The sequence below is a fragment of the Ranitomeya variabilis genome, chromosome 3, assembly GCF_051348905.1.
Source record: "Ranitomeya variabilis isolate aRanVar5 chromosome 3, aRanVar5.hap1, whole genome shotgun sequence".
NCBI classification, from domain to species: Eukaryota; Metazoa; Chordata; class Amphibia; order Anura; family Dendrobatidae; genus Ranitomeya; species Ranitomeya variabilis.
In genome coordinates this window covers 292,560,211-292,586,145 of record NC_135234.1, presented here as the reverse complement: position 1 = coordinate 292,586,145, position 25,935 = coordinate 292,560,211, and the positions used below count along the sequence as shown (strand labels likewise).

The window sequence follows — 25,935 nt, the reverse complement described above, 5'->3', positions numbered from 1 at the left end:
AACAGTGGAAACCCCCCAATTATAACTGAAACCCTAATCCAAACACACCCCCAACCCTAATCCCAATGGTAACCCTAACCACACCTCTAACCCAGACACACCCCTAACCCTAATCCCAACCCTATTCCCAACCGTAAATGTAATCCAAACCCTAACCCTAACTTTAGCCCCAACCCTAACCCTAACTTTAGCCCCAACCCTAACTGTAGCCTTAACCCTAGCCCCAACCCTAGCCCCAACCCTAACCCTAACCCTAGCCCTAGCCCTAACCCTAGCCCTAACCGTAACCCTAACCCTAGCCCTAACCCTAGCCCCAACCCTAACCCTAGCCCTAACCCTAGCTCTAACCCTAGCCCTAACCCTAACCCTAATGGGAAAATGGAAATAAACACATTTTTTAATTTTTTTTAATTTTTCCTTAACTAAGCGGGTGATGAAGGGGGGTTTGATTTACTTTTATAGCGGGTTTTTTAGCGGATTTTTATGATTGGCAGCTGTCACACACTTGAAAGACGCTTTTTATTGCAAAAAATATTTTTTGCATTACCACATTTTGAGAGCTATAATTTTTCCATATTTGAGTCTACAGAGTCATGTGAGGTCTTGTTTTTTTTGCGGGACGAGTTGACTTTTTTATTGGTAACATGTTCGCGCACAGGAGATTTTTTGATCGCTTTTTATTCCGATTTTTGTGAGGCAGAATGACCAAAAACCAGCTATTCATGAATTTCTTTTGGGGGAGGCGTTTATACCATTCCGTGTTTGGTAAAATTGATAAAGCAGTTTTATTCTTCGGGTCAGTACAATTACAGTGATATCTCATTTATATCATTTTTTTTATGTTTTGGCGCTTTTATACGATAAAAACTATTTTATAGAAAAAATAATTATTTTGTCATCGCATTATTCTGAGGACTATAACTTTTTTATTTTTTCGCTGATGATGCTGTATGGTGGCTCGTTTTTTGCGGGACAAGATGACGTTTTCAGCGGTACCATGCTTATTTATATCCGTCTTTTTGATCGCGTGTTATTCCACTTTTTGCTTGGCGGTATGAGAATAAAGCGTTGTTTTCTGCCTCGTTTTTTTTTTTTTTTTTACGGTGTTTACTGAAGGGGTTAACTAGTGATATAGTTTTATAGGTGGGGTCGTTACAGACGCGGCGATACTAAATATGTGTACTTTTATTGTGTGATTTTTTTTTAATTTAGATAAAGAAATGTATTTATGGGAATAATAATTTTTTTTTTCTTTATTTAGGAATTTTTTTTTTCTTTTTTTTTTTACACATGTGGACATTTTTTTTTTCACTTTTTTACTTTGTCCAAGGGGGGGACATCACAGATCGGTGATCTGACAGTTTGCACAGCACTCTGTCAGATCACCGATCTCAGTTCCAGCGCAGCAGGCTTACCTGAGCCTGGTCTGCACCCGGAAGTAATCCCTGCAGGACCCGGATGCAGCCCCGCAGCCATTTTGGATCCGGGGCCTGCAGGGATAGGAGGTAAGAGACCCTCGCAGCAACGCGATCACATCGCGTTGCTCCGGGGGTCTCAGGGAAGCCCGCAGGGAGCCCCCTCCCTGCGCAATGCTTCCCTGTACCGCCGGCACACCGCGATCTTGTTTGATCGCGGTGCGCCAGGGGTTAATGTGCCGGGGGCGGTCCGTGACCACTCCTGGTACATAGTCCTAGATGTCAGCTGCGATAGGCAGCTGACACCCGGCCACGATCGACCGCGCTCCCCCCGTGAGCGCGGCCGATCGCGCTGGACGTACTATACCATCCTTGGGAATTAGGGCCCACCCCACATGGACGGAATAGTACATCCAATGGCAGAAAGGGGTTAAGAAGAAGACCCTGAGCAGCTGCAGCCCGGACTTCCTCTTCATGTTCGATTTTTCTGAAGGCAGAGGCAGTGACGCCAGTGCTGATTGAGCACCTGCATCATGTGTCACAGCATCGCAAAAGGGCCCCAGGACCACGAGTGTCGACACCATGGGAACGGCATCGGCACTGGCGGTGAGTATAAGCTTTATTATTTTATTGGGGCAAAACATTTTTCTCATGAAGGAGTTGTCCTAGTAGTGGACAACCCTTTTAAGGGTTACACCTAGGCAGCAAACTTGTGATAGGGGGCAAAACGTAATGCCAATTATTGTGATATACAAGTCTGGTTTGGGGGTTGAATAAGATGGAGCAAATATGAAGGTGATGAGAAGAAGAAGAGTATAACTGATACACCCATATATATTTTTAATAAAAAAAGTTCTCTTTTGCATGTGATGCTGTATGGGGAGAATACTTTCTTATGCTGGAGTCACACTACCGTAGAATACGGACGAGTGCTATGCGGGAAAATATTCCATAGCACTCGGACCAGTGTTAATCTATGGGGCAGCTCACATCACTGTATTTTTTCTCAGGCGCATTCGACGTGCGTGTAAAATCGCAGTACGCATTGTAAGGATTGTACTCACTCGGATGCGTAGGAGGAAACAGGAGGCGCATTCTCTTCAATGTCCATGTGTCAGGACTCTGAACATTTTTATTACCTTTTGTGCATTACTGTCCTTTTCCAAGATGGCGTCTTTGGTCTCATGTGCACTGTGTCTTCCTGCTATAAAACTCCACCCCAGCCTTCAGTCTGTGCTAGAGTATTCGCCTTGCATCCAGCTCCTGACCCTGTTGACTCCCTGGCTGTATAACTGCTCCTGTGAACCTATGTGGTGATCCTGCTGCTCTGCTCTGAGTTCCTGCTGCATACACCAGTTTCCAGTAATCCTCCTTCATCTGCTGCTCGTGTTTACTTCCATCTGCATTTGTTGGACATGTAAGCTGTTGCTGCTCTGCAAAAACCTGAGACTATTACCCAGGCCTCCCTGGTTGTGCTAAGATATTATTTGAACTGCCTTATAAGCATAGCTATCTGTGTTTGGACTAAAACAAGGACTTATTCGTGTCAAGTATCCTCAAGAATAATTGTGCTTCATTGACTTTCTGCGTGATTGCATTTTCCTCTGAAGTTCCCTATAGACTGTTTAAGCTGCGTTTCATATTTACACCAAGTGTTGTGGACTTGAGTTTCTCTCTGCACCTGTTTGAATCACCGTGTGATAATATAGACATTACCACTTATAAAACTGTGCCTGTAGTTGTCTTGTTCCATGCAAAGAGTCTCCTGAGTTATCCCCTATAATTATTACACCATGTGGGTTTTTTTGCTCCATAAACCACCAAGGCAGCAACAAAAAGGTAAACAGTCTGTACTTGTACATCAGGCTGACACAGCATTAATGTCCATAGAAGAGCTCTGCTCTCTCAGGCCTGAAGGCACACGGGCTGTGCAATGTCCGGCACTCAGGCTCTATCTGAAGCCACAGACACAGAAGGGTTTCTCCCTTTCAATACACAGAGTACTCTGTAGTGTCCAGCCTGGACACATGGAAGTCTGTCCACACTGGCAGACTCCCAAACACTCACTAACATGTGCCAAACACACCTCCATTAGGTAGCCTGAAACCATACCCACAGGTGAGGTAACATCACATGCACTGTCACGTGATCATGACATCACTGCAGGTCCTCAAACTCCTGCAGGGAAAAGGGTACAGTGAGCACCCCCACTCAGAGGTGAGGTATATGTGGGTAGCCAGACCCTCCCATCTTTCATAGCTACCCGCAACCCGGACCCAGGTGCACTAAATGATATCTTTAGTGCTCATGTGCACTACAGACAAAATACTCCAGGTTGCATCGCAGGGAGCATCCATCCCTGTGACACATACCTCCCATTAACCACGCGACCACGAGTCACACCACAGCGTATATCGTCTGAGACTCACCAATGCAAGCATATGAGTACGAAAAAAACTCAGACACCACACGGACCATTCGTCTAGCCCCACCTGTAGCATCCACACGGTGTAAGGAATTTAAGAGAGAGTAAGCTTTAACTGTATTTTATTCTTCTCCTCTTTTCCTCCAGCACACAGCATAACATCTTCTCCTCAGGCTATAACAGAAACTGAAACTAAACTCAACTCCCGCCTTCACTTTCTTAAAGAGACAGATCTAATTCTTATACATTACATCAGCCCTCTTTTTTTTTTTTTTAAATATATATATTAACAACCTAAAACAAATATTGACAATGCAACAACACGAAAATGTCCAAGAAAAGCCATATGTCTGTATTGTCTAATTCCCCCCTTTTTTTAAATTATATCTCTTCAATAAATCTCGATGGAGCCCTTCTTTCCCGTGTAGGGTAATGTCTGGGATGACTGGTCACATCAGGGATCCGTGTACGAAGAGTTCTGCTGAACATTAGATGAGATGGAGCAGCATTAGTGGTGGAATGTGGCGTATTGCGGTAATTGTGCATGAATTTGTATAGTGACTGTTTCAGTGGGGTGTGCTCCAGGCTAGCTGCCTTGATTCGTTTCCCCATGGTGTGCATGAAACGTTCTACAATTCCATTAGCTTGCGGCCAGCAAGGTGTGATCTTTCTGTGGTTGAACCCCAAGTATTCAGAAAACTGTGCAAACAAATGTCCATTGAATGGAGGTCCATTATCTGTTTTGACCACTCTTGGAATGCCATATGCAGAGAATATGTCATCCAGTTCTGGTATGACACTATTAGCAGACGTTGAAGAGATGAATGAAATGACAGGGTATCTAGAATATTCATCAATTGTTACTAGAATGTATTGGCCATTTGGTAATGGTCCATATATGTCGACTGCCACTTCCTCCCATACAGCAGTGGGCAACGGAGACATTTGTAATGGCTCTAGAGTTGACGATGGAGTAATTAATTGACAAGTGGAGCAATGTCTAATCTTCTCTTCCACCAATTTATCCATATTTGGGAACCACACTTTTTCTCTGAGTAACTTTTTTGTGCCAACAATTCCTAGATGACCTTCGTGTGCTATCTGTATGACTAGGTTGCGCAAGGCCTTAGGTATAAACAGTTTGGTACCACGAAGGATGAGTTGGTCTTCAGTGACTGATAATTCCTCACGTACATTTGAAAATAGTTTTAACTCCTTCAGATCAATCCCATCTTCAGGAAATTTTTTCTTTTGAATTTCATGCCACCTTCTGTTTTGGATAATTTGTATTAAGGCACAGAGTGTCTTGTCACTTGTTGTTGTATTCACAAACTGATCAACAGAAAGTGCTTTTGGCACGGCATGAGCTGTAACAAAGTGGATGTATTCTTCAATGGAGGAATGCACAGGTAAATCATCATCCGTAGGATGTCTTGAGAGATAATCAGCCGGATTGCTGTATTTTCCAGGTTTGTGAACAATTTTGTAATTGTAGTCCTGTAGACGTAGACCCCATCGTTCAATCCTTGCCGGCATTTTAGCTCTGGGATTTCATTGTAAGGAGAGCTTGATGATCTGTGACAATAGTGAAGGGAGCTCCATAGAGAAATAAGTGAAAGTGTTCACATCCCCAGACGACTGCCAAGCTTTCTTTTTCAGGTTGCGAATACTTTCTTTCAGTGCTTGTTAAGCTTTTACTTGCATAAGAAATTATGTGGGGACTTTGACTGTCATCCTTGTATTGTGCTAAAATTGCACCCAGTCCCATGGGACTGGCGTCCACAATCAGTTCAGTTCGAAGAGCTGGATCAAAATAGGCCATGGTGGTTGTTGAGCAGAGTTCGTTTTTAATTGTTTCAAAAGAGGCCTGACAGTCTTGGGACCATTGAAAAATGCAATTTTGTTTCGTGAGTTCCCTTAATGGAGTGCTGATTGTCAAAAAATTTGGAATATATCTAGCACAGTAGCTTGCCATTCCAAGAAAAGAGCGCACTTCACTGGCATCCTGTGGAATTGAAGCTGCTCTGATGGATTCCACTTTCTTGGGATCAGGTCGTACTCCATCCGCCGAGAAAATGTGACCATAGAACTCAAATGAATTTTTATCAAAGTCGCATTTTTCTTTGTTTAATGTGAGTCCAGCAAAGAGCAGACATTCAAAGATAGCATATAGAGCACAATTATGCTCAGCTTGAGTTTTCCCAAAAACCAGTATGTCATCACTGTAATTAAAGGCATTTGGAATATGTTGAATGACGCTCCTTATCGTATCTTGAAAAATTTCCGCTGCTGAGCAGACCCCAAACGTCAATCTTTTGTATCTTCTGAGACCCGCATGAGTGGAAAATGTTGTTAAGTATCTGGATTCTGGACTCAATTCTAGTTGATGATAGCCCTTATTGAGGTCGAGCTTTGAAAAAACGGTTGCTCCATTTAATAAATGAATAATGTCATCAATTATGGGTGAGATGTGTCTTTCCCTTTGAATAGCAGTGTTGGGCAGGTGCATGTCAACACACAGTCTCACCTGCTCTGGAGTCTTTGGTTTTGGAACTACCACAAGTGGAGAGACCCACGGAGTGGGACCAGAAACAGTTTCTATGACATCATCATCCATGAGTAATTGAAGTTCCTTTTCTACCTTCTTTCTCAGGTGAAATGGAATACGCCTGTGAGCCTGGGCTACTGGACGAACACTGTCATCCACATGAAGATGCACTTGAGAGTCCTTTAATTTTCCTAATCCACTAAATAGGGAGGGAAAACTGTTCACCATGGCTTGTACATCCATGTCCGCAGGGTCGGTTATGGTATGAACAATCTGGATGAGTCCTAGCTTCAAGGCAGTGTGATAGCTGAGAAGACAGCCTCCTGATCCTTGTAATGTGAGAAAAGTGGTTTTCTGCCTATTTTCTTTATAGCTAAGTTCAGCATCAAATTGTCCCATTGTAACTAGAGGTGTTTTAGATCCATATGGAAAGATTTTAGTATGCACTTGCTGTAAGACTGGCTTTGTTTTCAACTGTTCATAAGCATTGCTGTCTATGATATCCACTGAAGCTCCTGTATCTATTGTAAAGGTGATATCCGTGTTGCAGATGGTGAGTGTAATACATGGAGACTGCACTGAGCCAGTGACAGAAGTTGTGAACACATAGTTCTCAGCCACAGACATTTCTTCTACATCCTGATTAACCATTTTTATATTTGCTGGCTTTGTCATTGGCAGAGGAGACTTTTTGGGTGCTGATTTGCAGACAACTGCAAAATGGTTCCCTTTTCCACATTTAGTGCAAGTTTGTCCTATAGCTGGACATTTGTTCATGTGGTGTGGGAAATCTTTTCCACATCTACAACATTTCTTCTGTTGCGGGGATTGCTTGCCTTGTGCACTGTTATGTTTGAGATTATGCACATGTAAATTATCCCCATTCTCCATTGCAGTTGCCTGATGATCTGCTATCTCTATAGCACGGGCCATCTTGAGTAAATCATGCAGAGAGAGATCCTGCTGCAGAGCTTTACGCCTTATGTTATTAGACGAGCAGGTGACAATTACTTGAGTTAGGATTTCATCATCTACGTCAGTAAATGCACACCCATGTGCAAGTTCTTTTAGCCGGGTGACATAGGTGTCTATGGATTCTTCTGGAAGCTGTTTAGCAATCCTGAACTTGTATCTTTCATATCTGATGTTTTGTTTAGGGTTGAAGTAGTCAGTGAGAGCTTTGGAGCAGTTGCTGTACGTGTCTGTCTCTGCTGCTGGCAATGTGCTGTATATGTCATAGACTTCTGTGCCCGCACAATGCAGGAACACGGCTCACTTTCTTTTATCATCCTTTATATCTATTGCTTCCAGGAAATTCTCAAACCGATTTAACCATTTTCTCCAGTTATGAGAGAGATTAGTAACATCAGTCATATCAAACTGTGGGAATGTGTGCAAGTATTCAGCCATGATGGAGTCTCTCAGTGGTGCTGGCATGTGAAGCAGTAAAGCAGGGGTCAGTACTCACAGCAGCAGGTGATTCAATCCCATCCTCGTCACCAGTTGTAGCATCCACACGGTGTAAGGAATTTAAGAGAGAGTAAGCTTTAACTGTATTTTATTCTTCTCCTCTTCTCCTCCAGCACACAGCATAACATCTTCTCCTCAGGCTATAACAGAAACTGAAACTAAACTCAACTCCCGCCTTCACTTTCTTAAAGAGACAGATCTAATTCTTATACATTACACCACCCAATCTACTTATATTCACATGTAGCTCCTTCAAAGACAACACCAGCTATACCTTTGTGTGGCCAATCCATTCCTCTGTTACTGAGAAATCAGCTTTGAATTGATAAGCATATGAAACTGTAGATCTGAAGCCTCTGTCACTCTAGCTCTATTCCCCACCGAGCGTCACCATATTCTGCTTGACTGAAAGCCTCTATGCTGTGTGACTTTGGGCAGAGAAGCCATCAATTAAGCAGAAGGGGGCAGTGCTTTTTAGGGAATAGAGCTGAAGTGACAGAGGCTTCAGATCTACAGCCTCATTTGCTTCTCAATTCAAACACTGATTTTTAAATAATAGAGGAATGGACTGTCTAGGTAAAGTTATTGCTGGACATAACTTTGAAAGAGCTATATTATTATTATTATTATTATTTATTGTTATAGCACCATTTATTCCATGGCGCTTTACATGTGAGGAGGGGTATGCATAATAAAAACAAGTACAATATTCTTAAACAATACAAGTCATAACTGGTACAGGAGGAGAGAGGACCCTGCCCGCGAAGGCTCACAATCTACAAGGGATGCGTGAGAATACAGTAGGTGAGGATAGAGCTGGTCATGCAGCGGTTTGGTCGATCGGTGGTTACTGCAGGTGGTAGGCTTGTCGGAAGAGGTGGGTCTTCATGCTCTGTTTGAAGGTTTCGATGGTAGGCGAGAGTCTGATGTGTTGTGGTAGAGGGTTCCAGAGCAGGGGTGATACGTGAGAGAAATCTTGTATACGATTGTGGGAAGAGGAGATAAGAGGGGAGTAAAGAAGGAGATCTATATGCACATATTAATAGTTTGGGAGGTCAAATTCTGCTGACAGATTCCCTTTTAATGTCTTAATTTGATGAAGTCTTGAAAGTGTCCGTTTATCTTTTACTTTGTTTTCCTAATGTTGAATATATTTTTTTCTTGTACAGATCTGTGGTACAACCATCAACTTTCCTACAAGACGCCAGAAAACTAGTTTTAAATTAACCAAGCAAGTCTTCCCTGGTGGAATACAAGACATGACTGACAATGATAAGAGCCCCATTTTTTATGGAGAAAACTGGAACAATATGTGTACTATTTTTGCAGATTATACTTTCATTTAAGTGGCTTGATATGGATAACAAATGTTGATTTTGGAAACTAAATCTTGTGCTAAAGGTAGGAACTTTATGACCAAATGGATTAAGCCAGTGTTTTTTTGACCAGGTTTTTTTTTGTCAGAGGTGCAATGCAGATTATTTTCTTATTTTATCATGGTTAGTAAATACTGCACCAAAGAACTTTGTGAAAATAAGATTTGGAGCCTCTGGTGTAGGTGATGGAGCCAGAGAAAGGCCAGAAGAGCACAAGGAAGTTGGAGGAAGGTGTAAGGAAAAGGCCAAACAAAGGAAACGAGGTGCAAGGCACAGTATCTTCAGCAGAAGACTATAAAGTTGGTGGTCAAGAAGAGCTACCACACCCACGACCTTTCACAGGTTCCCTTAAGATAGCAAGAGAAGGTCCACCTAGGAGAGTGGGGAGATCTTGTAAACCAAACGTTCCATTACTCGGGCAGCTTCACGTTCCAAAATCACAACCTGCTTCACCAGCTTTTATGGCTCCTCGTGTGGATACAGAGCATGGTCAAGAGAGCCAATTATGTCAAATGGTAGATCCAATACAGTCAGGTCCGTCCAGGTCTTTCTCTTCATCTGCATCACATCCCAGGCATAGCCGTCCATTAGAAGAGCCTACTCATAAAGCTTACATCCAGCGGCCAAATCAGGTTTCTATAAAGCAAGCGGATGAGCCTCCTAAAAAGAAGAAACCTCAAAAGCCAGGCAAATATATTTGCCAATATTGCAGCCGACCGTGTGCCAAGCCGAGTGTTTTACAAAAGCATATCAGATCTCATACTGGGGAGCGGCCATATCCCTGTGTCCCTTGTGGGTTTTCATTTAAGACAAAAAGCAATCTGTATAAGCATAGGAAGTCTCATGCACACCGGATCAAAGCAGGGCTTGCATCAGAAATTAGTGTAGAGACTTATCCATCCAACCTTGAGATAGAAAGGCTTGGAGAAGAAATTGATGATCCATCAGAAGGAGAAAGCACAGACTCTGAGGATGAGACAAGCACAATGTCAAACTTAGTGGAATTGTCTCCACAACAAAAGCATCACTTGTCAACATGTGCTACCAAAGTTGTGTCAAGATACCAAGGTGCAGCCCATGATCTTTTTTCTTTGTCCCAACAACACATATCTCAAACATCTGCAGAGAGTCTAACATTTACTGAACCTTCATCTGAATTCATCCAAAAATCAGAAGATACTCACAGTATAAAGCAGAAGCTGGCACTTAGGTTAAGTGAAAGAAAAAAAGCTAGTGAGGAGCAGACATTTCTCAGTCCAGGGAGTAAAGGAAGTACTGAATCAGGTTATTTTTCACGCTCTGAGAGTGCAGAGCAGCAAATAAGTCCTCCCAATACTAATGCGAAGTCATATGCTGAAATTATTCTCGGTAAATGTGGAAGGATTGGGCAAAGAACCGCAATGCTAGCCAGTCCTCCTCTTTTAGGTGCTGCAGAGGAAAAAACTACTATGTCATCAATGTCTGTACCTAGGACACAGGTAATTGAGCATATTACCAAACTCATTACAATTAACGAGGCTGTAGTAGATACTAGTGAGATTGACAGTGTTAAACCAAGGAGAAGTTCATTGTCTAGAAGAAGCAGCATTGAGTCTCCTAAAGGAACTTTGTATCGAGATTCTTTCCAATTTGATGCTAAATCCCCAGGCTTCATTTGCCAACAAGATACCAAGTCCTTTTCTGAAAAGACGAAAGCAGAACATTCATTCTCTTCCCTTCTGCAATCCCACAGTTCCACAGACACAGTGCCTCTTCTTCGAAGCCACTCAATGCCTTCCTCAGCATCCACTGCAAGTTCCCCACATCCATTTAGAGCTAGTTATTCATTTGATGATCAAATTGTGGATTCAGAAGCTTTGAGCCACACTCATGTGATCTCTTCACACCCACGCCTGCTTAAGAGACAACCAGCAATAGAGCTACCTATAGGAATGGACTACACTTTAGAAGATAGTTTAACAGGGAAAGACACATCTTTGAACACATCTGAAGATATGTTAGAGAAAGAAAGTGAAGTTCCTAAAAAGTCAAAAAAAGGGGGTAGGGTAAAGGGTTTAAACTATGAATGTAACATTTGTGGTGCTCTATACAAGAAAAGGGGTAACTATGAAACTCACAAGAAATACTACTGCTCGGAACTACATATTTTAACACCTCCATCTTTGAGCTCTCAAAGTTCTGTAGAAATTAGAAAAGAACTTTCAGAACAGGAAGAGTTGCATCAAGTGCTTAGTTACAAGTTAGGACCAAGTCTGGAGTTATCGACCTTGCGAAAACGACGGAAAGTCAAGAGTCTCGGAGATGATGAAGAGCCCCAAGTGGCTGATTGGTCTGAGTATCCAACATCTGCCACAGCACTAGAATCGCACTTTGCCACTTCCAGTACATCCATGACTTTGTGTACTGATGCCACTAAGCAGTTTGGTGTTCGAAGTGAATCTATATCCTTGTCAGATGTAGACAGTAAAGAAAAGACTGTGATCTCTAAGGAAATTTCTGTTATCCAGCATACTAGCTCATTTGAAAAATCTGAGTCTATTGAAAAGAAGAGTAGTCTTGATGAGGAAGATTTGACTCCAGCACGAATTTCTGTAAGGCCGCACCCTCAGTCATCTCATCCTTTACAACCTAAGTTAGTCCGTCAGCACAACATTAAGGTACCAGAAATTTTAGTCACTGAAGAACTAGATAAGCCAGAGGTGGACATTGAAGATCCTCCAAAAGAACAGGAGAAAGTAGAAGAGTTCCATTGGCCACAAAGGAGTGAAACACTTGCACAGCTCCCTGCTGAAAAGCTCCCACCAAAAAAGAAGAGGTTACGCTTAGCAGAAATGGCACAGTCTTCTGGAGATTCCATCTTTGAATCAATGTCCCTTACCCGTAGTCCAAGTCAGGACAGCAGTCTTTCACATGCCTCCAGTCATTCTGTCTCATTTGATAGAGAGGAGGGTTCTAAATCTGAAGTATTGGGTCTGTTATCAGAGGGTAGCACTAAGACACTTGGCCATCACATGCTCACTGTCCCTTCGCACCATCACCATATGAGAGAAATGAGGAGATCTGCATCTGAGCAGACACCAAATATTTCTCACACACCACAGGTTTCAGAAAATCGAAGCAAATCATTTGATTATGGCAATTTAACATCTTCAACATCAATGCCAACAGCTCAGGAGCGAAGGAAGTGCTTCTCACTTCGACAAACTTCTCTATGCAGACATGTTGAACTTGAACCTGAACTATCACCACATGATTGGAAAGAATTGGATAAACCATCTACTTCAAGTCAAGTACTAGACATGGGTTCTCATGAACAATCTTCTAGAATTTCCACTGAAGAGCAGAAAAGTTCTCCATCCCAAACACCGCAAAATCAAAGACCTGTTCATTCTGATCAAACAGAAAAGAGCTATTTATCACAACAATTATCAATATTTCCAATACAACCATTACTGCATGTGCCTCAGCATGTTTCAGAACGGTTACCCTCTCAAATTATGAGCAATATATCTGCTCCATTTTCTCTACAACCAATTTCAAATTCTGTATTTCATAATCCACCAATTCCTTTACAGAAAGTGCTATTGCACCCCGACCATCTTCAAATACCCCAGCATTTAACCTCTCATACTCTGGACATTCCTTTTAGACCTCACTCTCCATTTCTACACATACCTTACTCAGCATCCTCATCATTGCCCCACACATTCTTTATGCCTATACAACCACAATTTGGTCTTCCAGTGTCTGCACAGGTTGGTTGCCATTATCCACAAATTAAGCCAGAGTTCTCCCCTCCTTTATGTGTAGCCACCCTTCCACCTTCCAAAGATTATTTTTCTGAGAGCATCCACCCCCCATCCCACAGCCCTGTGGGTTTGGAACCTTCTGCCCAAGTGGCTCTTTCACATGCAGAACCTGTTGTATCATTAGTTGTTCCAGTCAGAATACAGACACATATGCCTTCATATGGTAATGCTATGTACACCACATTGTCTCATATGCTTGTTACACCACCACCCTGCAATCCATCATCCCTTGTCATACATAAAATCAGTGATGTGCGATCCAAGGGTATTCATGGCTTTGACCTGCCTAGTATCTTGCCAAAAGACAATAGCATAGTGAGTGAAATACCTTCCTTATATGTGCCATTTCCAAAAACCAACCCAAGCAGCTACATTCCACTTACTTCTGTTGAGAGTGTCTTGGGCTTTGATGGAAGTTCATCATCTGTTGGGGGCAGTAAGCGTATGTTATCCCCTGCTGGAAGCTTGGAACTCACAATGGAGACACAACAGCAGAAAAGAGTGAAAGAAGAAGATGATCCAGATGACAGAGTTTACAAGCCACAGTCAGTGCTGGATCATAGCAGATCACCAAACATAACTGCTCTCATTTTCACACCACAAAACAGATCAGAGTTGCTAACACCAACAACCCCCACTATTCTTGAACCATTAACAGTGCAAGAAGGACCCAAAATTCAGTTAGTTCCAATTACTCTGGGTCAATCGCACTTACAGGAAGAACACATAAAAGAAGATACTGGCATTAAAGAAGAAAAGGATGATAAAGGTTTGCTTGTTTCTGCTTCATCTGGTACAACACCAATCCATGCAACAGGCTCCCATGAGGAAGCAGAGGCTAAAAAGGTCCCAGCATTTCCAACTCTACACACAACCACTAATGTCAGTTGGTGCTACCTGAACTATGTAAAGCCAAATCACATGCAGCAAAATGACCGAAGGGCTTCTGTATACTCCAGCTGGTGTATTAGTTTATATAACCCAAATCTTCCTGGAATTACAACCAGGGTGGCAATATCTCTTTTGAGGTCAAAGCAGAAAATTAGCTCAGACATTTATACCACTGCCAACGCTCCGCAACCGGATTCAAGCGTGACACCCTCCCGAACTGGGAAACCCAAAATGACAGAGGTAAGGAATGCTTATTTTAGAGTTAACTTTTTTATTCAATAAACCAGAAATTTTTGTAAAAAAATATTCTAAAGATCTATTTAGTACTTCCTATTAAACATTAGATCATTTTTTAAAAGGGTGTTGTGCTAATTCCTGATTCACTATGTGCTACACTGAAGAATATTTTGATGGATTTTATCAGATAACTCTTAAATATTTTAGGTTATGAGGGATTAGATTTTTATAAAGTGATGACCTTTCTTTTGTGTATGAATTTCTAGAAGTACCGTATATAAGTGACCACCCACCCTAGGAGGTCCCGCACTCTAATAAATGTCATAAGACCCCTGACTGAGCTGATTCTTTTGAGCATAATATGAATGATAAAATATGTCTGCCTGTATGAGGTCATAGATTTATAGATACCGTATATACTCGAGTATAAACCAACCCGAGTATAAGCCGAGACCCCTAATTTTGCCACAAAAAACTGGGAAAACTGAATGACTCGAGTATAAGCCTAGGGTGGAAACTGCAGCAGCTACCGGTAAATGTCAAAAATACAAATAGATACCAATAAAAGTAAAATTTATTGAGACATCAGTAGGTTAAGTGTTTTTGAATATCCATATTGAATCAGGAGCCCCATATAATGCTCTATAAAGTTTATGATGGGCCCCATAAGATGCTCCATATTAAAATATGCCCCATATAATGCTGCACAAATGCGGATTATGGCCCTATAAGATGCTCCATAAAGATATTTGCCCCATATAAAGCTCCACAAATGTTGATTATGGCTCCATAAGATGCTCCATACAGACATTTGCCACATATAATGCTGCACAAACGTTGATTATGGCCCCATAAGATGTTCTATAAAGATATTTGCCCCATATAATGCTCCACAAACGTTGCTTATGGCCCCATAAGATGCTCCATACAGTCATTTGCCCCATGTAATGCTCCACAAACGTTGCTTATGGCCCCATAAGATGCTCCATACAGTCATTTGCCCCATGTAATGCTCCACAAACGTTGCTTATGGCCCCATAAGATGCTCCATACAGTCATTTGCCCCATGTAATGCTCCACAAATGTTGCTTATGGCCCCATAAGATGCTCCATGTACACTGCATGCAGAATTATTGGGCAAGTTGTTTTTTTGGATCACATGATACTTTTTATACATGTTGTCCTACTCCTAGCTGTTCAGGCTTGAGATCCAACTACAAATTAAGTAAATCAGGTGATGTGCATCTCTGTAATGAGGAGGGGTGTTGTCTAATGACATCAAAACCCTATATAAGGTGTGTCTAATTATTAGGCAACTTTCTTTCCTTTGGCAAAATGGGTCAGAAGAGAGATTTGACGGGCTCTGAAAAGTCCAAAATTGTGAGATGTCTTGCAGAGGGATGCAGCAGTCTTGAAATTGCCAAACTTTTGAAGCGGGATCACCGAACAATCAAGCATTTCATGGCAAATAGCCAACAGGGTCGCAAGAAGCGTGTTGGGCAAAAAAGGCGCAAAATAACTGCCCATGAATTGATGAAAATCAAGCATGAAGCTGCCAAGATGCCATTTACCACCAGTTGTGCCATATTTCAGAGCTGCAATGTTACTGGAGTAACAAAAAGCACAAGGTGTGCGATACTCAGGGACATGGCCAAGGTGAAGAAGGCTGAAAAATGACCACCTTTGAACAAGAAACATAAGATAAAACGTCAAGACTGGGCCAAGAAATATCTTAAGACTGACTTTTCAAAGGTTTTATGGACTGATCAAATGAGAGTGACTCTTGATGGACCAGATGGATGGGCCAGAGGCTGGATCAGTAAAGGGCAGAGAGCTCCACTCCGACTCAGACGCCAGCAAGGTGGAGGTGGGGTACTGATATGGGCTGGTATCATCAAAGATGAACTTGTGGGACCTTTTCAGGTTGAGGATGGAGTGAAGCTCAACTCCTAGACCTACTGCCAGTTTCTAGAAGACAACTTCTTGAAGCAGTGGTACAGGAAGAAGTCGGTATCGTTCAAGAAAAACATGATTTTCATGCACGGCAACAATGCTCCATCACATGCCTCCAACTACGCCACAGTGTGGCTGGCCAGTAAAGGTCTCAAAGAAGAATAAATAATGACATGACCCCCTTGTTCACCTGATCTGAACCCCATAGGGAACCTGTGGTCCCTCATAAAATGTGAGATCTACAGGGAGGGAAAACAGTCCACCTCTCGGAACAGTGTCTGGGAAACAGATCAAGCAACTGACAGAATCTATGGATGGAAGGCTGTTGAGTGTCATAAAGAAAGGTGGCTATATTGGTCACTAATTTTTTTTTGTTTTGTTTTTGCATGTCAGAAATGTTTATTTCTAAATTTTGTGCAGTTATATTGGTTTACCTGGTGAAAATAAACAAGTGAGATGGGATTGTATTTGGTTTTTATTAAGTTGCCTTATAATTCTGCACAGTAATAGGTACCTGCACAAACAGATATCCTCCTAAGATAGCCAAATCTAAAAAAAAAACACTCCAACTTCCAAAAATATTACGCTTTGATATTTATGAGTCTTTTGGGTTGATTGAGAACATAGTTGTTGATCAATAATAAAAATAATCCTCTGAAATACAACTTGCCTAGTAATTCTGCACGCAGTGTAGACATTTGCTCCATATGCTATTGCTGCGATAAAAAAAAAAAATCACATACTCACCTCTCATCACTCAGGCCCCCGGTACTTGCTATATTCACCTGCTCCCCGTTCCACCGCCGCCGCTGCGTTCCCTGTCCTCTGCACTGACTATTCAGGCAGAGGGCGGCGCACACGCAGTGGCGGCCGGCGGCGGTGGAACCGGGAGCAGGTGAATGTCCCGCACTGCGTTATACTCACGTGCTCCTGGCGTGGTGTCTCTGGTTCCCCGGCGCCAGCCGCTTCCTGTAGTGAGGGTTCATATGGTACCGCTCATTACAGTAATGAATATGCGGCTCCACCCCTATGGGAGTGACGTGGGGTTTATATTCATTACTGTAATGAGCGGTACCATGTGACCGCTCACTACAGGAAGAAGCTGCCGGCGCCGGGGAACCAGGGACACCGTGCCAGGAGCAGGTGAGTATTATTACACAGTTGCTGCTCCCCCTCCCCTGCCGACCCCTGGAAATGACTCGAGTATAAGCCGAGGGGGGCAATTTCAGCCTAAAAAAATGGGCTGAAATTCTCGGCTTGTACTCGAGTATATACTGTAGATAAAAAGGCTTCTGTCAGGCACTTGTACTGATCTGGCAGTACAGGGCTGTGAAGGGATTTATTGTACCAATGCTAGGATCAAATGAAAAGCCCCTGCTTATTGTGCACCTTACTGACGTCTCCGCATCGGCCTTCCCACTCTAAACAAATTCAGTCAAATAAGTAGAAATATGAAAACGGAACATTATTCACTTCTGATTGTATTTCCTGTGTGCATGTGGATGGATTAGGCTTAACATGCTTTGAACTGCTTTAGCCAGTGTGATGTAGCAGTCCTGTTTATGACAATTTTAGTGCTCCAGATAGCTGAACATTTGATCTCTTTTTCATTTTAAAGTGACATATTATTAAATACAGTGGGGGAAATATGGTAAGTATTTGATCCCTTGCTGATTTTGTAAGTTTGCCCACAAAAAAAAAATGTCTAACAAAGACATGGACAGTCTATAATTTTAAGGGTAGGTTAATTTTAACATTGAGAGATAGAATATCAAAAATAAAATCCAGAAAATCACATTGTATAAATTATATACATTTATTTGCATTTTGCAGAGAGAAATAAGTATTTGATCCTCTACCAACCATTAAGAGTTCTGGCTCCTACAGACCAGTTAGACGCTCCTAATCAACTCGTTACCTGCATTAAAGACAGCTGTCTTACATAGTTACCTTTATAAAAAACTCCTGTCCACAGACTCAGTCAGTCAGACTATAACCTCTACAACATAGAAAAGACCAAAGAGCTTTATAAGGATGGCAGGGACAAAATCATAGACCTGCACACAGCTGGAATGGGCTACAAAATCATAAGTAAGACATTGGGTGAGGAGAGAACTGTTGGTGCAATAGTAAGAAGATTGAAGAAAATCCAAAATGACTGTCAATCGACATCAATCTGGGGAACCATGCAAAATCTCACCTCGTGGAGTATCCTTGATCATGAGGAAGGCTAGAGATCAGCCTAAAACTACACGGGGGGAACTTGTTAATGTTCTCAAAGAATCTGGGACCACAGTCCCCAAGAAAACCGTTGGTAACACATTACACCGTAAAGGTTTAAAGTCCTGCAGCGCCCACAAGGCCCCCTGCTCAAGAAGGCACATGTGCAGGCCCGTCTGAAGTATGCCAATGAACATCTTGATGATTCTGTGACTGATTGGGAGATATTTCTGTGGTCAGATGAGAATTAGACAAAAATTGAGGTTTTTGGCATTAACTCAACTCGTCGTGCTTGGAGGAAGAGAAATGCTGTCTATGACCCAAAGAACACCATCCCCACTGTCAAGCATAGAGGTGGAAACATTATGTTTTGGTGGTGTTTCTCTGCTAAAGGCACAGGACTACTTCACCACATCAATGGGAGAATGGATGGAGCCATGTACCATAAAATCCTGAGTGACCTCATTCCCTCTGCCAGGACATTAAAAATGGGTCTTCCAGCAAGACAATGACCCAAAACATACAGCCAAGGCAACAAAGGAGTGGCTCAAAAAAGCCCACTAAGGTTATGGAATGGCCTAACCAGTCTCCAGACCTTAATCATATAGAAAACTTATGGAGGGAGTTGAAGCTCCGATTTGCCAAAGGAGTGGACCAAAATTCCTCCTGACTAGTGTTGAGCGATACTTTCCGATATCGGAAAGTATCGGTATCGGAAAGTATCGGCCGATACCGTCAAAATATCGGATCTAATCCGATACCGATACCCGATCCCAATGCAAGTCAATGGGACGAAAATATCGGAATTAAAATAAATTCTTTATAAACTTGTAGGTTCATTCTACATGAAGGAAAACAACTAAGAATAATGTAGGATGTATTGGGGGACGTGGCGGAGACATTAAAGGCACAGAGGTTTAGCCCAATGTAATAGAATAGCAGGATTTTTTTTTTTTTTTATGACGTTCGGCGGTAGAAAGATTTTGACTATGTTAATTTTTTTTTTATTTTGTCAGATATTGATGTTTCACTACTTCCACGCCCTTCACCTTCTTTTTTACTTCTCCCACACTTTCTTCTTCATTATCCTCATCATCAGCTTCTTTGACATCAACTTCTTCACCTTATTCATCTTCTTCTTCATCTTCTACCTATTATTTTTTTGGTTACATTGTTCATATTCTTTTTATTTTACTATTATCTTCATCATATTCTACTTCTTCATCATATTCTTATTTGTGACATGCATTCCCGTAGTTGTTATCTATAAAAGTTTGAAGATTACACCTTCCGTTCTGCCTGTCACAAAAGAGTTACATTTGTCCGCGTTCAGTTTGGCCTGCAGCATCAGGCTTTATCCAGGGGCACCACGAGGAGGAACGGACTCACCCCCATACACTGCTTAGTCTTCTTCTGCTTATAATTTAGATAATATTTTTTGTTCTGATATTTAGTGTTATGCTTAATGTTCTTCTGCTCTTTGTTCTGCAGCCTCTTGTTCTTCTGCTTCTCGGTCTTCCAGGTCGTCGTCGTCTCCAGGGTCGTCGTCTCCGGGGTCGTCGTCATCGGGGTGGTCTTCAGGGTCGTCGTCTCCGGGGTCGTCATCATCGGGGTGGTCTTCAGGGTCATCGTCTCCAGGGTCGTCGTCATCACGGTGGTTGTCGTCTCTGGTGTCGTCGTCATCTTAGGGGTGGTCTTCCGGGTCATCGTGTTTAGTCTCTTGAACTTGGAAATGTAGCAGAAGGTACAAGAAGGCTGAGAAAATGCCGAGAACCAGCTGATGGAACTGGAACTCGGATGGCTACCCGAAGGTCCAAGAGCCAATGGAACTACCGAGGACCAGCTGACGTTACTGGAACCCGGTTACTAAGCAGGAGGTACCCATGCCTGAAAGCACTACCAAGGACCACCTGACGTTGGTGGAACTCGGATACCCAGAGGGAGGTACCTAAGCCAAAGGCTCTGCCCGGAACCAGCTGACGGTACTGGAACCAGGATGGGGAGCAGAAGGTACAAGAGCAAAAGACACTGCCGAGAACCAGCTGACGGTGCTGGAACCCGGATGGGTAGCCGAAGGTCCAAGAGCCAATGGAACTACCGAAGACCAGCTGACGTTACAGGAACCCGGTTACTAAGCAGGAGGTACCCGTGCCTGAAAGCACTACCAAGGACCACCTGACGTTGGTGGAACTCGGATACCCAGAGGGAGGCACCTAAGCCAAAGGCTCTGCCCGGAACCAGCTGACGGTACTGGAACCAGGATGGGGAGCAGAAGGTACAAGAGCAAGTGTCTGCGTGGCTTTTGCAGGACACGATGCCGGCTGCACAGCAGGGGAACAGCTGGCGGTGCTGAACCCCACTGACACATTGGCTGGTGTTTTTCTCTGTGCAGCTAGCAGTACCGGGCCCCAACTGGTGGTGTTAGAGCCCGGGGTCAGCAGGAGGAGGAGATGGAGCAGAGTGTAGGCCGAAGCCTGCACTGGCGGCAGCTTTGGGTCTGTTGTGCCTGCGTGGCAGTTGCAGGACACGTTGCCGGCTGCACAGCAGGGGAACAGCTGGCGGTGCTGAACCCCACTGACACATTGGCTGGTGTTTGGCTCTGTGCAGCTAGCAGTACCGGGCCCCAACTGGCGGTGTTGGAGCCCGGGCTCTGCAGGGGGAGCAGAGTGTAGGCCGAAGCCTACTTGAACCAATTTCAAAGGTAACCTTTAACCCCCCCTCAGGGGTTACAAAGTAGAAGAGCCACAGCTTATGCAGCAGTAGTGCTGCACAAGTCAAAGGTTGCTCTTTTAATTTTGCTCCTTGCACACGCTGAATGAAACACGTATAACATTTAGCCCTTTATACAGTCAAACTGTGTTGGAGGCGCGAGTTCCCTTTGTAATGAGACGCAGCACAGATGTCAAGAATCCCACCTTGGTGCTGGGTGCAGCCTCCTGAGCGTTGTTATTTGCTGTACAGGAGTCTGCGCTGTCGTGTTATCCCCTGGCCTAGCGCTGTTAGCGCTGCCCATCTTCTGACATCATTTAATGTCGGCCGGTGCGGTTCGCGATGACCATGAATCCCAGCCCCGCAGTGTCTTAACATTGTTAAAACACTGCGGGGCTGGGATTCATGGCCTGGCGCAGCACATATGTTCGCCTCTCACACTCGGGTCCTTACACCCGCTTCAGACTGTGCGGCGTCAGCTGATCCCTTATCGCATGCCACGGCCATGAAGCCGCACAGTCTGAAGAAGGCGGAAGGAGATGAGGGACAGGCGAACTGATGCACTGCTCATGCCCATCAATCACACCCTCGCAGTCCCAAGAAATAAGACACCGAGGGGCGTTGTGTGGGTCAGGGCGGCCGCAGAGGCGCAGGCAGCCAAACAATGATGCCAGAAGACGGGCAGCGCTACCAAGGGGGTTGCAGCGTGTCATTACAAAGGAAAGTCACACCCCCGGGACGGTTAAATGGTCACACAGAGGACACATTTCAGACGTGTTTTCAGTTCCACATGTGCGAGGAGAATACGTTTATGAGCCACCTTGCACACATGCAGCATTACCGCTGTACAAGGTGGCCTTAAAAACGTACAAACGCCTGGGGGAGGGGGGACAGGTTCCCTTCAATTTCAGTTCTTGTGTCTGCGTGGCTTTTGCAGGACACGATGCCGGCTGCACAGCAGGGGAACAGCTGGCGGTGCTGAACCCCACTGACACATTGGCTGGTGTTTTTCTCTGTGCAGCTAGCAGTACCGGGCCCCAACTGGCGGTGTTAGAGCCCGGGGTCAGCAGGAGGAGGAGATGGAGCAGAGTGTAGGCCGAAGCCTGCACTGGCGGCAGCTTTGGGTCTGTTGTGCCTGCGTGGCTGTTGCAGGACACGTTGCCGGCTGCACAGCAGGGGAACAGCTGGCGGTGCTGAACCCCACTGACACATTGGCTGGTGTTTGGCTCTGTGCAGCTAGCAGTACCGGGCCCCAACTGGCGGTGTTGGAGCCCGTGCTCTGCAGGGGGAGCAGAGTGTAGGCCGAAGCCTACTTGAACCAATTTCAAAGGTAACCTTTAACACCCCCTCAGGGGTTACAAAGTAGAAGAGCCACAGCTTATGCAGCAGTAGTGCTGCACAAGTCAAAGGTTGCTATTTTAATTTTGCTCCTTGCACACGCTGAAAGGAACACGTATAACATTTAGGCCCTTACACAGTCAAACTGATTTTGAGGCGTGAGTTCCCTTCGTAAAGAGACGCAGTACAGCTGGCAAAAATGCCACCTTGGTGCTTTGCGCGGCCTCCTGAGCATCGTTATTTGTTGCACAGGAGTCTGCGCTTTTGTGTTATCCCTTGGCCTTGCGCTGTTAGTGCTGCCCGTCCTCTGACATCATTTGATGTCGGCCGGTGCGGTTCGCGATGCCCATGAATCCCAGCCCCGCAGTGTCTTGACATAGTTAAAACACTGCGGGGCTGGGATTCATGGCCTGGCGCAGTACATATGTTCGCCTCTCGCTTGGGTTCTTACACCTGCTTCAGACTATGTGGCGTCAGCTGATCCCTTATCGCATGCCACGGCCATGAAGCCACACAGTCCGAAGAAGGCGGAAGGAGATGAGGGACAGGCGAAGAAATGCACCGTTCATGCCCGTCAATCACACCCTCACAGTCAAAATAAATAAGACACCGAGGGGCGTTGTGTGGGGCAAGGCGGCCGCAGAGGCGCACCCAGCCAAACAATGATGCCAGAAGACGGGCAGCGTTACCAAGGAGCTTGTTGCGTGTCAATACAAAGGAAAATCACACCTGAGGGACGTTTTAATGGTCACAGAGGACACATTTTAGACGTGTTCAGTTCCACGAGTGCAAGGAGAATACGTTTCTGAGCCACCTTGCACACATGCAGCATTACTGCTGTACAAGGTGGCTGTAAAACATAGAAACACCTGGGGGAGGGTGGACAGGTTCCCTTCAATTTCAGTTCTTGTGTCTGCGTGGCGGTCGCAGGACACGTTGCCGGCTACACAGCAGGGGAACAGCTGGCGGTGCTGAACCCCACTGACACATTGGCTGGTGTTTTTCTCTGTGCAGCTAGCAGTACCGGGCCCCAACTGGCGGTGTTAGAGCCCGGGGTCAGCAGGAGGAGGAGATGGAGCAGAGTGTAGGCCGAAGCCTGCACTGGCGGCAGCTTTGGGTCTGTTGTGCCTGCGTGGCTGTTGCAGGACACGTTGCCGGCTGCACAGCAGGGGAACAGCTGGCGGTGCTGAACCCCACTGACACATTGGCTGGTGTTTGGCTCTGTGCAGCTAGCAGTACCGGGCCCCAACTGGCGGTGTTGGAGCCCATGCTCTGCAGGGGGAGCAGAGTGTAGGCCGAAGCCTACTTGAACCAATTTCAAAGGTAACCTTTAACCCCCCCTCAGGGGTTACAAAGTAGAAGAGCCACAGCTTATGCAGCAGTAGTGCTGCACAAGTCAAAGGTTGCTCTTTAAATTTTGCTCCTTGCACACGCTGAATGAAACACGTATAACATTTAGCCCTTTATACAGTCAAACTGTGTTGGAGGCGCGAGTTCCCTTTGTAATGAGACGCAGCACAGATGTCAAGAATCCCACCTTGGTGTTGGGTGCAGCCTCCTGAGCGTTGTTATTTGCTGTACAGGAGTCTGCGCTGTCGTGTTATCCCCTGGCCTAGCGCTGTTAGCGCTGCCCATCTTCTGACCTCATTTAATGTCGGCCGCTGCGGTTCGCGATGACCAGGAATCCCAGCCCCGCGGTGTCTTAACATTGTTAAAACACTGCGGGGCTGTGATTCATGGCCTGGCGCAGCACATATGTTCGCCTCTCGCACTCGGGTCCTTACACCCGCTGCAGACTGTGCGGCGTCAGCTGATCCCTTATCGCATGCCACGGCCATGAAGCCGCACAGTCTGAAGAAGGCGGAAGGAGATGAGGGACAGGCGAACTGATGCACTGCTCATGCCCATCAATCACACCCTCGCAGTCCCAAGAAATAAGACACCGAGGGGCGTTGTGTGGGTCAGGGCGGCCGCAGAGGCGCAGGCAGCCAAACAATGATGCCAGAAGACGGGCAGCGCTACCAAGGGGGTTGCAGCGTGTCATTACAAAGGAAAGTCACACCCCCGGGACGGTTAAATGGTCACACAGAGGACACATTTCAGACGTGTTTTCAGTTCCACATGTGCGAGGAGAATACGTTTATGAGCCACCTTGCACACATGCAGCATTACCGCTGTACAAGGTGGCCTTAAAAACGTACAAACGCCTGGGGGACTGGGGACAGGTTCCCTTCAATTTCAGTTCTTGTGTCTGCGTGGCTTTTGCAGGACACGATGCCGGCTGCACAGCAGGGGAACAGCTGGCGGTGCTGAACCCCACTGACACATTGGCTGGTGTTTTTCTCTGTGCAGCTAGCAGTACCGGGCCCCAACTGGCGGTGTTAGAGCCCGGGGTCAGCAGGAGGAGGAGATGGAGCAGAGTGTAGGCCGAAGCCTGCACTGGCGGCAGCTTTGGGTCTGTTGTGCCTGCGTGGCTGTTGCAGGACACGTTGCCGGCTGCACAGCAGGGGAACAGCTGGCGGTGCTGAACCCCACTGACACATTGGCTGGTGTTTGGCTCTGTGCAGCTAGCAGTACCGGGCCCCAACTGGCGGTGTTGGAGCCCGTGCTCTGCAGGGGGAGCAGAGTGTAGGCCGAAGCCTACTTGAACCAATTTCAAAGGTAACCTTTAACACCCCCTCAGGGGTTACAAAGTAGAAGAGCCACAGCTTATGCAGCAGTAGTGCTGCACAAGTCAAAGGTTGCTATTTTAATTTTGCTCCTTGCACACGCTGAAAGGAACACGTATAACATTTAGGCCCTTACACAGTCAAACTGATTTTGAGGCGTGAGTTCCCTTCGTAAAGAGACGCAGTACAGCTGGCAAAAATGCCACCTTGGTGCTTTGCGCGGCCTCCTGAGCATCGTTATTTGTTGCACAGGAGTCTGCGCTTTTGTGTTATCCCTTGGCCTTGCGCTGTTAGTGCTGCCCGTCCTCTGACATCATTTGATGTCGGCCGGTGCGGTTCGCGATGCCCATGAATCCCAGCCCCGCAGTGTCTTGACATAGTTAAAACACTGCGGGGCTGGGATTCATGGCCTGGCGCAGTACATATGTTCGCCTCTCGCTTGGGTTCTTACACCTGCTTCAGACTATGTGGCGTCAGCTGATCCCTTATCGCATGCCGCGGCCATGAAGCCGCACAGTCTGAGGAAGGCGGAAGGAGATGAGGGACAGGCGAAGAAATGCACCGTTCATGCCCATCAATCACACCCTCGCAGTCCAAATAAATAAGACACCGAGGGGCGTTGTGTGGGGCAAGGCGGCCGCAGAGGCGCACCCAGCCAAACAATGATGCCAGAAGACGGGCAGCGCTACCAAGGAGCTTGTTGCGTGTCAATACAAAGGAAAATCACACCTGAGGGACGTTTTAATGGTTGCAGAGGACTCATTTTTAGACGTGTTCACTTCAACATGGGCAAGGAGATTAAGTTTCTGAGCCACCTTGCACACATGCAGCATTACTGTCGTACAAGGTGGCTGTAAAACGTAAAAACGCCTGGG

The 25,935-nt window shown here is 45.2% G+C and overlaps 1 protein-coding gene across 3 annotated transcripts in view; it reads left to right on the top strand.

Moving 5' to 3' along the window:
* Positions 1-25,935, top strand: part of HIVEP3 (HIVEP zinc finger 3) — a 1,468,651-nt gene that overhangs the window by 963,370 nt on the left and 479,346 nt on the right. For all 3 annotated transcript variants that reach the window (XM_077295551.1, XM_077295549.1, XM_077295552.1), the window contains one exon: positions 9,028-14,174. In XM_077295551.1, coding sequence (XP_077151666.1) covers positions 9,420-14,174 — 4,755 coding nt within the window. In that variant the 5' untranslated portion in view covers positions 9,028-9,419. The remainder of the gene's footprint in view (positions 1-9,027; positions 14,175-25,935) is intronic.